The following is a 15,102-nucleotide window of genomic DNA, read 5'->3' as shown; positions in this document are numbered from 1 at the left end:
GAGGGTCCCCAAACAGGGGCTGGGCACCAGGTGATTCTCCAGTGTGCCCCTCACAGATGCTGGCTGGGACCTGCAGTCCTGCCCGGCCATGCTTCTGTAAGGACTGCAGAACTAGCAGCCATCACCACACAGAAGCAGGGAGGGACGCCCTGGGCTACCCCCAGGGAAGCAGCACGTCTCCCACACACTTCCCATCTGAGGGACAGGCAGGGACGGTCACTGCAGCTCTGGTTTCTGGCCTTCGTGACATCTTCCCTTGCAGGTTCTGGGCATGTCTCACCCCTGTCTCTGTCCCCTCTGCCGTAGGGCCCCTGCCCAGAGCTCAATTTCGAATGGACATGCTGCTCCTTTTGCCACCAAACCTGCGTGGCTCCTGCATGCCGCTGGTGACAACCTGCAAATCTCTAACTCCTGCACCTCAAGTGGTCCTGAAATCCTATTTGACTTCCCCAAAACACTTACATTCCTGGGAGTGTGACACAGCTTGGAGGGAGGACTCAGGCAGGGGACAGGAGAGAAGACAAATGAAGGCATCAGGCTCTGGTGTCCTCAAAGACCCTCCCCTCCTGGTATCTCCCATGCAGGGGTGAGTTCCTTCCCCTCCAGTGGGCTGCCAGGAAGGTTGGGGGACTCTTCCCAGACTGCTTGGGAGTCTATGAAATGCGCTCATCCTGCCCACCGCTGTCTCTCCCATGAGGTCCGCAGACCCTCTTGCAAATGGAATGCACTGGCTTGCTCAGACACACTTATACTTCCAACAGGCATGTGGCTGTCCTCGGTTCAGGGCCCTCACTTACCCCAGCCCTCCCCTCCTCAAAGAACACACACAGCACGATGCTGGGGCCCACAAACCCCTACACCCCATCCCCCAAATAAACAATTAAAGCATGGATTTTGGCAAATCAATTTTATTGTTTAAAAAAATAAATGTTACATTTGACATAGAAAAAGGCATTTTAAAAATGTTTTTAAAAGGTTTAAAAAGGCATTTGCTCTGGCCAGGCATGGTGGCTCACGCCTGTAATCCCAGCACTTTGGGAGGCTGAGGCAGGTGGATCACCTGAGGTCAGGAGGTCGAGACCAGCCTGACCATGGTGAAACTCCATCTCTACTAAAAATACAAAAATCTGCTGGGCATGGTGGTGTAATCCCAGTTACTCAGGAGGCTGAGGTAGGAGAATCACTTGAACCTGGGAGGCAAAGGTTGCAGTGAGCCGAGATCACACCACTGCACTCCAGCCTAGGCGTCACAGCAAGACTGTCTCAAAAAAAAAAAAAAAAGCATTTGTTCTGAATGTGCCTCATCATCCCAGGCATCTGTAAGTTTCCATTGTTTCCATAAAAACCAGTGGGGTTCCCCTCCCTGAAAAAAAGCACCAACATTCTTCCTGCTTGGCAGTGGGTGGCTCTCATGCCCACGCCTCTCCACCCAAGGGAACAGTCTCTCTGCTCCTCACCTGGCAGAAGCCCAGACCCTGAGTCCCTAGCGCAGGGCAGAGTGCAGAAACATGATCCAGATGCAGCAGGCCCTGCCCCTGTCTAGTTCTCCTGCAACAGCCTCTTAGCACTGCTCCAATCTGACCTGCCCGGCTGGAATCACAGTTCTCACTCGGGCACAGGTAAAGATGAGCTCCCAGGACCCAGCAGGGCCTCTGCCCCTAGGATCTGCTGCCAGCCGCCTCTTCCGGGTGGACAGAACTAGGAGGGGCAGGCTGTACCCAGCACATCTCAGAGAGATGGAGGCAAGCTGGGTTCCTGATGATTTCCAGCTAATACAGGTCCTTCCTCCTGCCGTAACGCTTTATAACAGACGCCTCTAGACTTCCGTGGGGGTCAAGTGAAGGACCCAAACTGACACAGGTAGTGTTCACACTTCCACTTTCAAAGCTAACTACTAACTGTTCAAATATACTTCATACAGTTTTCAGCAAATCAAAGTGTTTACCTCTCCCACACCAAGGGAAGAAAAGATGTAGACTGCCTTTAAAGCACCTGACAGCAAGGGGAGGGTTTTAAAGATGAGCCTTGAGAATCAAAGCAGCAGCAGAAGTATAATTACTCCAGTGCTCCCCCTTCCCGTGCGTGGGTCACACAGAGACAGGCACATCCCCAGTGCTTTGCAAACAGAAGCACTCCCAAAAATTGGCTAGAGGGAACGCTTCGGCAAAGGGATCCTTTTCCCCCTGGCTCGCTGGACTCTCGGAAATGCATCTGAAAGCCCTTGCCACCCTGTCTTGTGCTGATGACAGCATGAGCCCGGCTGCACCTTGCTCAGCAACAAGCTGCGAGATCCTCAGCTTCTCACTCACACCCCACCTCGAGCTGCTGATGGTGGCCTGGAGAACTGTGTGTGTGGCTGTTCCTGGATGACATCTGCTATCACTAGTCTTCCCAGAACATCCGCTGCCCAGGGTTCCTGCTGTCTTCCCCAGTGGACAGATTTTGCAGGGAAGACTGAGGAAATGGGAGGGGAGCTCTGCTCTAGAGCAGAAGGCACAGAAGGTAGGGTTTTTGTTTTATAGGGAGACTGCCCACTGCGTTGCAAAAGGAAAACCAAGAACAGGGAGTGTCCAACTCATCCCCTCTGCATGAGCAAATGAAGATGGACACTGGACTGGGCCAACTGACACCGGGACTCACACTTGGTCAGTGCACAAGAGATAACAGCAGGCAGAATTATTACAGGAATCAATCTGCACTCCAGTGAGGCAGCTCCCATGACTGAGTTACAATGCTTGGAGCCCCTGAGGGCAGAGCGGCACCAGCTGGGAGGTTCGTACTGCATCATGGCTTCGGATGCCCTCGCAGGCTGATTCGCTGCTAGGTGCTGATGAGGTTGGAAGAACTTCCTTCCTTCCTGTGTACAATGCAAACAGCGCCGCTTCAAGTGCCACCCACACGGGTGCAGCCTCATGGGAGAGTTGCACGGAGAGGGAATGCATTCAGTTCAGCCAGCAGAAGGCCAGGGGTAAGTGGTCCCTAGTGGGTCACATGGCCTGTGACATCTGGAGGCTGCCAATCTTCGCCCTCTATAGAGTCTCATCTGCAGGGTGGATGGGTGCTAGGGTGTCGTCTGGTCACTGTGGCCACCTCACCCTCGTCACCACGGGCCTTTCCTGTGCCGTGCTCACTCTCACACTGAGATGCTGCCAGGCAGCTTTTTGTTTTTGTTTTTGTTTGTTTTTTTAAACCAGTGGAGTAAGTTCTAAGGGAGCCCCACGTGCTTAAGATAAAAATATAGCTGGGGAAAGCGGATGCAGAGGCTGCTTCTGTGAGGCTGCGTATATCTTACAGGACAAAAAGTTTTGTACCTGAAAACCAAATTCTGGGAAACAGCCTTGCAGGTTTTTGGGAAGCTTCTCCCTCCCTGTGGTGAGTTCCACCTGGGCCCTCCGGGAGAACAGGGACAGGAGAAATGCAAGCAAAGCAGACAGGCCCGGAGTAGGGAGCCTGAGCCCTGCATATTTTGGAATCAAAACCCTCAAGGGAATAGTCGGCCAAATGGTAGGAAGCTTTGATTACTCTGCTAATTTGGGGGCCCAAGAGTAGGGCTATAGCATTGTCTGCAGAGAAACAAACAACAGGGAAATTCAATCAGAAGGGCCTATTTTAACTTGCAGTTAGCAGAAAAATATTCCCCCCGATTTTGACCTAGCTGAAATCTAGCTTCAAGTTCCTTGATTCCTTCCCCTTCCCCTCTACAAATGGGAATCATGCTTGCCCTAGAGATGCTGACTGACAAGGTCTCCCAAAGGAGGGGCCCTTCTGCCATTTATGGGCCCCTAAGTGCACCCGTGGGCTGCCATGCGAGTGGAATCATTGGTCCCCACCAGGGAACTTGGACTGTGGTAACTGCTGCCACCATAGGACCCAAGGGCTCCCAGGCCAGGAAGAGGCAGGCAGCCTGCCTGGGAACACAGGCTGGAACCTGGAACCCTGCAGACCTGGGTTCTGGGTGGGGCTGCTCCCTGGGCTGTTGTCATCATTCTTTCTCTTCTCTTCTTTTCTTTTTTTGAGACAGTGTCTCACTCTGTTTTCCAGGCTAGAGTGCAATAGTGTAATCACACCTTACTGCAGCCTCAGCCTCCTGGGCTCTGGTGATCCTCCCACCTCAGCCTCCCGAGCAGCTGGGACCACAGGTGGGCACCACCATGCATGGTTTTATAACTTTTTGTAGAGATCGAGTCTCACTATGTTGCCCAGGCTGGTTTCAACCTTCTGGGCTCAAGTGATCCTCTCACCTCAGCCTCCCATAGTGCTGGGATTACACACATCAGCCAATGCACCTAGCACAATTTGGTGAATTTTAAGAAGCATCTTTAAAAAATGAAAACTAAAAAATTGAGGATATCTGAAGTCCTAAGGGTTGAGAATTTCTTTATGAAACTTGCTTGGAACACAGCTGTAAACGAATGAACTGATTTATAATGGAAGGCACATTTCTTGCTGCAGCGCATGGTCTGAAGTTTGAAAGCCACCAGCCTACAGGGTTCTGAGAACTTCTTCCTAACACAGGGAAAGGGGTGGGCAGGGGCAGAGGCACACGGACATCTCCAGGTTTGGACTTTTCCAACGTATTTGCGGAAGGCACTTGATTCTGGAAAGCAGACTTTTGGCATTTCGACCCTCACCCACGCTCCCACACCCACTCCGCACAGATCTGTGATGCATCCAAGGCAGGACTGAGTTAGAACAGGATATCCTAGGCTCTATGGCAGTGACTATTATTCAGAAATGGTGACATCAAGGGCCGGCTTGCCCTTCATCCTTCAGGGATGAAGCAAAGGAGACAGGCCCGGAGTAGGGAGCCCGAGCCCTGCATATTTTGGAATGAAACCCCTCAAGGGAATAGTCTGGAATAGGAGGCCAAATGGTAGGAAGCTTTGATTACTCTGCTAATTTGGGGGCCCAAGAGTAGGGCTACATCCTCAAGGAGGGACCCCACCTCCTTGGGCATGTGGAGGCCCCTTTCTCTCTGGTGTTGCAACCGGAGAGGAGTCGGTTCCTGAAGAACAGATGGGAGAGGGCTGGGGCCAGGCACCGGGGAGAGAGGAAGGAAATGAAAAGAAATCCGGCACAGGAGCTGCCCAGGGAGCGGGGCAGTCCGGAGGCGGCAGTACAGTGCAAGGGCTCCCCCACGCGGCCAGCTGCGGAACTTCCACCGCGACCCCCAGTCCTCTCCTGAGCCTGCCCATCACGGGTAGCAGCTCAGATGCTGGGCGCTAGGAGGGTGGCTTCCCGGCTTGGGCACTGTGGTTCTGTCCTAAGAGGGGTGCTCTCTGGGTATAAAAATAGATGTTCTAGCTGGGTGCGGTGGCTTATGCCTGTAATCCCAGCACTTTGGGAGGCTGAGGTGGATAGACTGCCTGAGTTCAAGAGTTCGAGACCAGCCTGGGCAACATGGTGAAACCCTGTCTCTACTAAAATACAAAAATTAGGCAGGCGTGGTGGCCGGCGCCTATAGTACCAGCTACTCGGGAGGCTGAGGCACGAGAATTGCTTGAACCCGGGAGGCGGAGGTTGTAGTGAGCCAAGATCTCGCCACTGTGCTCCAGCCTGGGCGACAGAGAGAGACCGTCTAAAAAAAAAAAAAAGAAAAAGAAAAAAAAAAGGCGAGATGCTCTGTCTGGCCTGGGTTGTTGGCGGCCAGAGTAGGTAGTCTGAACAAGAGCCCCAGCTTGGGAACCACGTCTCAGACTGGTATTGAAAATGAAAGCCAGGATTCCTTTAAATCCATAGCCTTGAAGTATAAAGTCCAGGGGAAAGAAACTGACTTCGCCATGCTCCCTCACCCATGAAAGCCCTCTCTGAAAATGCGGCAGAAATTTTGTATCTGCCTGATCCACAGAGCAAGTGTAAGGTGGGGGAGAAGCCAGACAGAAAAATCGACCTTAACCAAGAGTTCCATCTCCCAGCCTTGAGTTGTGGGATGTTGAACAAACAAAACTACATGTGTCCTGGGAATTTTGCTTTGTGCTGTTTTTTAAAAGAATGTCAGAGCCCTCCTTGGGGGTTTCAGAAAAGCAGGTATTGCTGGCCCATGGCTTCTCAAGATCACAGTCCCCAACCTATGCTCACCGAGAAGATACCCAATCACTTCCCCAGTCTCAGGCAGAGTTGGTGGTGAAGTGAGAGGTGGCAGGAGAGACTGGCACACAGGAAGTCACGGAGGGGTCACCAAGGGGCAGGGAGAGAAGGCCTGGCTGTGGCCCTGTCACCCGCCAAGCGAGCCCCTGAAAAGGCTGTGGGCAGCCCCCTGCCAGAGGCCTGGCTCCTGTCTGGTGGGAGCAGAGCCGCCTGGATGGCCCAGTGTCACTTGATGCTGCATCTCTCTCCCCGCGAATGAGCTGTCACCTCAGTGGGTGATTTAACTGGATCTTTCCTGGTAAAACAAGAGGGGCTACTGAGAGCAGAAACACCCACCTGGGAGTCCGCTGAGATTGAAATGACCCTCTTAAATTGGGGCTCCCCAGAATGGCCTGATTATCTGCACCCAGCGTGCTTCATGGAGGAAGGCCAGCAGGACAGAGGAGCAGCGGAGGGCAGGGGTCCTCCCTGAGGAAGCTGGGGGAAGGAGACTCCACCTCCCCATGCAGAGCAGGTCATCGACTGAGAAAGGGAGCCCCGAACAGCACTGAGATTTCTGGGGCTGGGGCGCAGCAGCTCACACCTGTAATCCCAGCACTCTGGGAGGCTGAGATGGGAGGATCGCTTGAGCCCAGGAGTTTGAGACCAGCCTGGGCAACAGAGCAAGAGCTCATCTCTGCAAATATTTTTTTTTAATTAAAAAAAAAAAAAATTTCTGGAACGCTTTTCACAGCCTAGTCTTTGCTGCTGTATTCCCGTTATCAGCCCTCATTCTCTATAAATGGAGTCTGAGAAACAGCAAAGACCCAGGGAGGAGCCTGGCACTCTACCGCACAGCCAGGACGGAGGAGAGAGGGAGGACAAGCGGGAGCAGGTGGAGGCAGCGAAGAGGAGGGCCAGAGGCTAGATGTGCAGAGGTTCTAGAAGAACAGGCAGCTGGGGAAAGAGGGGCTTGACCCCCTCAGGGTCTCAAGACAGTCCTCAGTGCCCCTGCTTTGCACAGGGTAATGTACTCCCCTGGGCGCCTCTGCACCCTTCTGTCTACCAATCATGCTCTGAATGTTCCCGGGGAGCCAGTGCAAGGATCACCTCCCCCAGGAAACCTTCCTTGATTCACCTCAGCCCACCACGTCTCCTCTGGTGAACACCGGCGTTTGGGCGCCATCCCGTGTTGTGCTGGTTGATGTGGATTTGTCACTGCTGGATGCTTCTTTTCTTAAGGCTTCTCTCCTGGCCTGGGTTTGAAGCCTCTCATGAACAGATTCCATTTCTTCCTTGCTTCTGCATCTATCCACCACTAGACAGAGCTGCCTGTCAAAGGCATCGGGACAAGGCCTTGTCCTGCCCTCTGGGGCCTGACTGTGGGGCAGCAGGTTCTGGAGAGCCAGGGCACGCTGGGCAGGTGGTGGAGTCGAGAAGGGAGGGAAGACACGGGCGAAGGAAAGCACAGGAGCAGAGCGGGCAAGGGGCACAGGCGCCCTCATGCCAGGAAGGCGTCGTAGTCCATGTACCACACCAGCTGGCCAGAGTGCGGCAGGACACCCGAGATGGGCCACTTCTTGGGCTCATAGCCCACCCGGCTCACCAGCGCGGTGATCTCACGCTTCATCCTGCCCATGACTAGGACTGCCACCTTCTTGGCGCGGTTGATGAGAGGCAGGCTAAGGCTCATGCGGCGGTGTGGCTGGGAGGGGCTCGTGGTCAGCACAACCAGCTGCTCGCCGTCCAGGCCAGTGGGCGACTGTGGGAAGAGGGAGGCTGTGTGCCCGTCGGCACCCATGCCCAGCAGCACCAGGTCGAAGCTGCTGTTGGCCACCAGGGCTGAGATCTCCCTGGCGTAGATCTGGGCGCCCTGGTCCTCCTCGGCGCAGAGCCGCTGCTGCAGGTGCACAGGCATGGGGTGGATGTTGTAGTAGGGGACCCGGACGTGCTGCAGCAGGTGGGCCTGCAGGCCCTGGAAGTTGGACTCCGGGTCCGAGAGCGGGACGCAGCGCTCGTCAACCAGCCACAGGTGTGTGTGGGCCCAGGGGAAGCCATAGTGCGCTGTGGCCAGCTGCTGGAACAGGGCCACGGGGCTTGAGCCCCCTGACAGCGCCAGGTGGAACTGGCCAAAGCGCCGCACGGCCCGCACAGCGGTGGCCTCAATGTCGTTAGCCAGCTTAGAGATCAGCTCCTCGGACCAGGCGGAGACCAGCGGGCTCTCTCGGTACTTGGCCCTGAGGACCTGGAAGTCACTGGGCATTGGGGCCGGGCCTGGCCCTGGCACTAGCTGCTCCGGCTGCTGCTGGGAAAAGAACAACCGGCCGCTACTGAACTCAAAGTCCAACAGACGGCCGTTCTCAGCTCCTCCAGGGTAGAGGCGTGGGGCCTTATGGGCCAGGCTCTCCAGCAGAGGGGTCCAGAAGCTCCAGGAGGCCAGCAAGTTCTCTGTGGTGATGAAGGAATCCTTCCGGCCATGGAAGATATGGGATAAGAGGACAGAGTGGGCGTCCCGCTCCTGTACAGGGCTGTAGGCGTAGTAATCGGAAAGAGGGCTGCCGAAAAGGTGGAGCCCAGGTGGGCCCTCCATTTCCTTCCAGCTGGAGGGCAGGGAGGGCCTGAACAGGTTCCTGCTGACCAGCACAGCGGGGCTGCCCAGGTCGCCGTGGCCGATGTGGAAGATGAGCTGCCGAGGCAGGCACTGGCTCTGTGCCGCAGCCCAGTGCTTTTCGCTCTGCACACAGCAGGCCTGGTTCTTGAACAAGATCCGAGCGTAGCCCACTCTCTCGTCTAAGGCTTTGCCAGACATCAAGATGAAAGGCACGCCCTCCCAGCGAAGATTGTCGATGTGCACGAGAACGGCTGAGGTGAGGGAACAGCAGAGGGTGACTCTCTGGCACAGAACAGGACTCTCCGGCCAGCCCTCTCCTCTCCTCGCTGGGCCCTCTGGGCGTCCCCCTGCCTCAGGGAAGCCCCTCACCTTGCCATGCTCACCCCTCACCTGGCATCTCTTCCATGACCTTCTCTTCCCAGTCCATGCTTGAAAACCGGCCTCCGGGGCTATCTATGGCTTTGACACCTGCCTTCCTTGAGGCCCCTCTTAGAGTTATGGTCCGCCAGCAAAGGAGAACCGGGCTGAGAGCATCCAACCTGGAGACTCTAAAGGACGCCCCACAGTGGGGGCAAGTGGGGTGGGGGACCCTGACTCTTAGATGTGTGAGGGGGCAGGGGTCCTACAGAGAAACGTGCTCCCCTCCTGTCTGTGAAGCATTCAGGATGCACCCGACGCAGGGTCAGTGGTGCGGAGTGGGGAGACAGTCACCCCAGCAGAGGCCCGTGGGTGGAGTGTTGGCGAGGAGGGGCAAGGCCTGCTGGCAAGAGCCAGGAGCTGACAGTATTCCATGCCCAAGTTCCAAGCCTGGTTCATTTTGACGACTTCACCGAGCCTTACGTTTCCTCACCTATAAAACGGGGCTAATGGCCCCTGCCTCGTGGGTGGTGCGTGAGGCTTGTATGAGAGGCATCTATAAAGCACCTGGCACACGGCGCATGCTCAACAGGCAGCTGTGGCTCTCACTGCCTGGCTGCCACCTGGTGAGGAGCCAGCCCCTCCCAGAAAGCCCTGGGCCTCTGGAACCGCCCAGAGGACAGCCCTGGCATGGCACTTGGCCGCTGGAAGTGTCTCCAGCTGTGGCCAGGCAAAAGGCTTGCGGCCTCACTGGGGAGGCCCTATGAGGTAGGAACCAGGTCTGTCTGAGCCTCGCACGACAAACCCTTGGGAAGCATCTGGGACTGAACTGGGGCTGACGTGAGGCCATGGCCATCGGGATGTCCTTTGCCCGGAGAGCACCACCAGCTGGCCTGCCGCTTCAGGCTGGCAGGACACCAGGGAGACAGGGGAATGCTATCCTTGCCTCCGAGCACCCTGGGGGAAATCCCACCTCAAGTCCCCTCCACCCCACCCAAGGACATCTGCTTTGGAAAGCTGCTCCCGGTGAAGTGGGCAGCCCAGTGCCCCATGCCCGGCCCCAGGGCCCACCTGCGAAGGTTGGCGTCAGGCTGTGGAAGCTGTCTGGCTTCTGCAGCTCTCTGCGCACCTGCTCACTGTAAGACTGGTACTGGCCCACGACGGCACTGCCCCTCTGCAGGCCCCGCAGCGCCTGGAAGACCTGAAGCTTGTGCCGCAGCACAGCCTCCGCACTGCTGACATTGAGGGGCAGCTCCATGGCCACGAGGGTGAGGACCTCTGTCAGATGGTTCTGGAGGACATCGCGAATGACACCGTACTCCTCATAGAAGCTGGTGCGGCCTGGTGGAGGGAGGTGGAGAAGTGAGGAGGATGTAAAGAGAGGTCAGAGCATCAGATTTCCCCAAGGTGCACATTTGTCCTGCATCCTCTTCCCCCAGTCCACAGGGCCTATAAAAATGGTGCACACCAAAACCAACCTCACCACGAGAAGGCACAGAGGAAGTCTTGGAGCCACCTCTGTCAATGAGAACTATTGTAAGAGAAGGCGACAAATCCGTGAGCCTCTCCAGAAATCCACATGAAGAAAGCTCTATTCCCAGCAAAGGACAGATTGCCTCTGCAGATACTGGCCAGCCCCTCACCCTGCCCTGCCTGGCCACTGCCAGCAGGAGGCTCAGCACTGTGGGGGCTATGGCACCATGGTGGGGGCTGCGGCACCATGGCGGGGGCTGCGGCACCATGGCAGGGGCTGCGGCACCATGGCGGGGGCTGCGGCACCATGGCAGGGGCTGGGGCCCGAGTATGACTGCCGCTTACTAGCGTGTGATCTTGGACAAGTTACTTGACTTTTGTTCCTGCATCCTGCCCTTGGATGAGACTAACAAATGCCGCCTTACTACTGGGCGCACACCTGTGCCAGGCAATGTGCAGGGGAGTGGGAGGGAGGGAATGGGGGAAGAGAAAAGGAAGTAAACAAAATTACAGAGCAGTTGTGACAGGGGGTAATGAAAAGGCCCCTCCGAGACCTGAAGAGCCAGCCTCGCAAAAACCCAGGGAGAAAGCATCTCAGATGCAGGGACCCTCAGGTGCCAAAACCCTGAGGTAGGAAGGAACTTGGTGTGATGGGGGCCAGATGGAGGTGAGGAAAGAATGGGGACAGCGGTGAGGCTGGAGAATAGTTCAGGGGTCTTGCAGGACAAGGTGAAGAGACTGGACTTTTTTCTAAGCTCAGTTGTAGGGAGGACACTGGAGGGTTTGAGGCAGGAGAAGATGAGACCTGACCTATACTGGGGATCGACCCCTGGCCTTAGCGGGAGAATGGGTGCAGATGCAGAGAAGGCAAGGAAGAGGCTGCAGAGCTGCCCAGCAGAGACGACCGGGCCTGGACTAATGGGCAGTACAGGAGCTGGAGGGGAAGGAGAGGCACCTCAGAGTCAGGATTGACTGGACCTGCTGACAGATGGGGTGGGTGTGAGCAAAATAGAGGCCCCAAAGATGAGCCCTGGAGGTGGGGCCTGAGGGGAGGGATGGGCAGTGGAGGCACTCACAGACATGGGGAGGCGGGACCAGAGGGGTTTGGTGGAGGGTTTAGGTGTGTTTAGGCTGAAGACTCCTAGGCGCAGATGTCCAGTTGTCAGGTGCACGGGGTAACTGTGAGGATAAAAGGGAAGGCCACCTGGAGAACACGGAGCAGCACATCCAGCGTAACAACAGCAGCATACCACCACCAGTGGAACAACATAACACCAGCATAACAGCAGTGCAGCAACACCAGCATAACAACAACATAACACCAACACAACAGTAACATAACACCGGCGTAACACCACCACCATCAGACTAACAACAGCAACGTAACAACACCGGTGTAACAACATAACACCAGCACAACAACAACAACAAAACAACACCAGCATAGCAACAACATACCACCATAAAACAGCAACATAACAACACTGGTGTGATAACAATGTAACACTGGTGTAACAATAGCAACATAACACCAGTGTAACAACAACATAACAACACCGGCCTAACAACAGCAACATAACACCACCGGCATAACAGCAATGTAACACCGGCATAACGACATAACAACACTGGTATGACAATGACGTAACACCAGCGTAACAACAATATAACACCGGAATAACATTAGCAACATAACACTGGCGTAACAACAACGTAACAACCCTGGCATAACAATACCAGTATAACAACGTAACAACATGGGCATAACAGCAATGTAACAACACTGGCGTAACAACAGCAACATAACAACACCAGTGTAACAACAGCAACGTTACACCAGCGTTAATAATACTGATGTAACACTACCACCACCATAACAACACTGGCATAACAACACTGGTGTAACAATAGCAACATAACAACAGTGGTGTAACACCAACATAACACTACCACCATAACAACACCAATGCTGACAACAGCCCCAACCCGCACTGGGCCCGCACCGCTCCTCCCTATACTCACAAAGACCCTGCACACAGGCACCATGATCACTCCTGCTCCACAAGTGAGGAAGGAGACAGGTGACCAGGCTGACGGGGCAGAAGCAGGCACTGCTTAACCACGAGCTCTACTCCACTCCCTCCTCCGAGGCTCAACCCTGGTGAGCACTGATTATCAGTGACTCAAATATACAGGACAGTCCCAGAGCTCAGGGTTCCAACGCATACCACCTCGCAGGAGAGTTCCAATGCCCAAGTCTCCTCACAACCTCACCTACAGAGAGAGCCTGGCCTCATGACACGAGGAGCCATCGTTTCTCAAAGGCTTCTGCATGCAGGACCCCTAACCTGGGATTCATTTGTTCACCCAGCAAACTCCCACTCATCCTTAAGGGCTCGGCTTCTAGGAGCTTTGGCCTACCCCTTCTAAGGGGCCCTGTCTTCTCCTGGCCCAGCTGACTGTAATTCAGGCCTGTTTCTCTTTCTTTCCCTCTACAAGGGAAGCTCCATCCGAGTTGCTTCCCCGCTATAAGGGAGGCTCCATCTGAGTGGTACCTGCCCTCTGCTGCATCCCCAGCCCCTAACACAGCACTACGTTCAGACAGCGGACAGCAGAGAAAATGAAGATCCACACATCATCACGGACAAACCTCCAAAACCTGATGTGGTGAGAAAGCAACATGATTACTTTGATAAAATAAAAATTAATTTGAAAATAGGATATAGGCCAGGCGGAGTGGCTCATGCTGGTAATCCCAGCACTTTGGGAGGCCAAGGCTGGAGGATCACTTGAGCCCAGAGTCCAGGAGTTCAAGACCATCTTGGGCAACAAAGTGAGACCCTGTTTCTACAAAAAAAAAAAAAAAAAAAAAAAAAAAAGTTAACCAAGTGTGGTCCCAACTATTTGGGAGGCTGTGGTGGGAGGATTGCTTGAGCCCAGAAGGTCAAGGCTGCAGTGAGCTGTGATCATGCCACTGTACTCCATCTAGACAACACAGAGTGAGACTGTCTCAAAAAAAAAAAAAGAAAGAAAGAAAAAGAAAACAGGATATAAAGTGACCAAAATAAACAGAACTTCAATAAATGAAAAATGTAATTGGAAATTAGAAATTCAGTAGATGGGCCTTACAGATGAGAAACAGCTGTACAGAGTCAGCTAACAGAAGACAGAGCTGAAACAATTCTCCCAAATGCTGGACACAGAGACAAAAAGATCCATGCTTGGACACATACAGGATGACTCTTGTTCAAAATTAAACAACAGGTTGTTTAGGGAACGAGGCGTGCATGGAAACATAAGGAGAAGTGAGGGAATAATCTATCCACAACTCGGAAGCGTAAGATGAGGAAATAGGTCAGAATGTGGGGAGGGACACGCAGGAGAATCAAGTTCTTTTTTAAAAATGGGTGGTAGGTGGATTGGTGTTTGTTATACCATAGTTCTGTATCTCTTCCATGCATTCTGTAAACTTCAATTTTACCTAGGATCTAGTTAACATTTAATTCAAACAGACCAAAAGCAGCAGATTCTAAGTCCAGGCCTGCTGAGCCCAGCATGCTTCCTGCCAGCAGCCACTCTGGGTCCACGGCGCCAATCCTGAGCACCTGCCCTGACCGCGTTGTTGGTGTGCACTCTCGGGTCAACTAGACAGCAAGCATGTCATGGCTGGGGGAACAACCTGCCCTGAAGCCAGCCCGACATGCCATTCCTGACAGCAGCACCAGTGTTGGGGGGCAAGAAATGAAGCCGGCAGCCACTCGTAGGAAGGCACCCTGTCCCCAGCCATAGCAACCGGAAGCTAGAGGGTGCAGCTCTGTCCAGGGATACTAAACCATGAAATGAACAGGAAGTCCAGCCCAACTGTGCCAACCAAAATGCCAAGAGTGGTCCCCACTGGGAAAACAATGGCTGAGGTCCCCCAGCTCTGTAGTGTTATGGCCTTCAAAGTTCTTGTGCTATTGTTGAGAAGACATCCAGAAAAAGAGAATACTGATGACAGCAGTGTCTGTGGATCAGTCCATTTATCCTCAGAATAACAACCTATAAGGAGGCCCTTCTATTTCCCCTATTTTAAAATATAAGGAACCTGAAGTTCAGAGAGGTTGATAACTTACCCAAGGTCACATACAGCTGGTGAAGAGGTAAAAATGAGATTCAAACCCAGGCAGCTGGCCCCAGAGCCTGCAAAACATTTCCCTTTTAATTACCTACTACTCAACCCTATAACAGAATGGTGTCAAGTTAAGTGGCGTGGGCACCACTGGCCTTTAGAAACAGAGCACAATGAAGAAGCCGACTGAGCTTCTGGAAGGAAGGGTCTAGGGCAAACGTCAGAGATTCCAATGCCTACCAGAGCCAGCAAAAGCAAAGAGGATGGAGTAAGGCTGGTGTCCCTCAGAGGGACAGTTAAGTACCTCAGCTGCATTCAGGTGGTGCCTCACAGAAGTGTGGGCCCAGGGTGACCAAACCTTCCAATTCTCCTTTTTGGGAGAATGTAAAAAGACAATTCTTCCCTTCCCCTGCAATAGTAGAACAGGAAAATTAGGAACATCTTATATTTGAAAGGGACCTAAGGCCTGGCACAGTGGCTTATG

The 15,102-nt window shown here is 54.0% G+C and overlaps 1 protein-coding gene across 4 annotated transcripts in view; it reads right to left on the bottom strand.

Moving 5' to 3' along the window:
* Positions 1 to 892: 892 nt before the first annotated feature.
* Positions 893 to 15,102, bottom strand: part of H6PD (hexose-6-phosphate dehydrogenase/glucose 1-dehydrogenase) — a 41,542-nt gene continuing 27,332 nt past the window's right edge. For all 4 annotated transcript variants that reach the window (XM_030942530.1, XM_030942532.1, XM_030942531.1 and 1 more), the window contains exons 4-5: positions 10,106 to 10,375; positions 893 to 8,928 (exon numbers count right to left, since the gene is read on the bottom strand). In XM_030942530.1, coding sequence (XP_030798390.1) covers positions 7,568 to 8,928; positions 10,106 to 10,375 — 1,631 coding nt within the window. In that variant the 3' untranslated portion in view covers positions 893 to 7,567. The remainder of the gene's footprint in view (positions 8,929 to 10,105; positions 10,376 to 15,102) is intronic.

This window comes from Rhinopithecus roxellana, chromosome 12 (genome assembly GCF_007565055.1).
Source record: "Rhinopithecus roxellana isolate Shanxi Qingling chromosome 12, ASM756505v1, whole genome shotgun sequence".
NCBI classification, from domain to species: domain Eukaryota; kingdom Metazoa; phylum Chordata; class Mammalia; order Primates; family Cercopithecidae; genus Rhinopithecus; species Rhinopithecus roxellana.
This window is presented reverse-complemented; position numbering and strand designations above follow the sequence as displayed.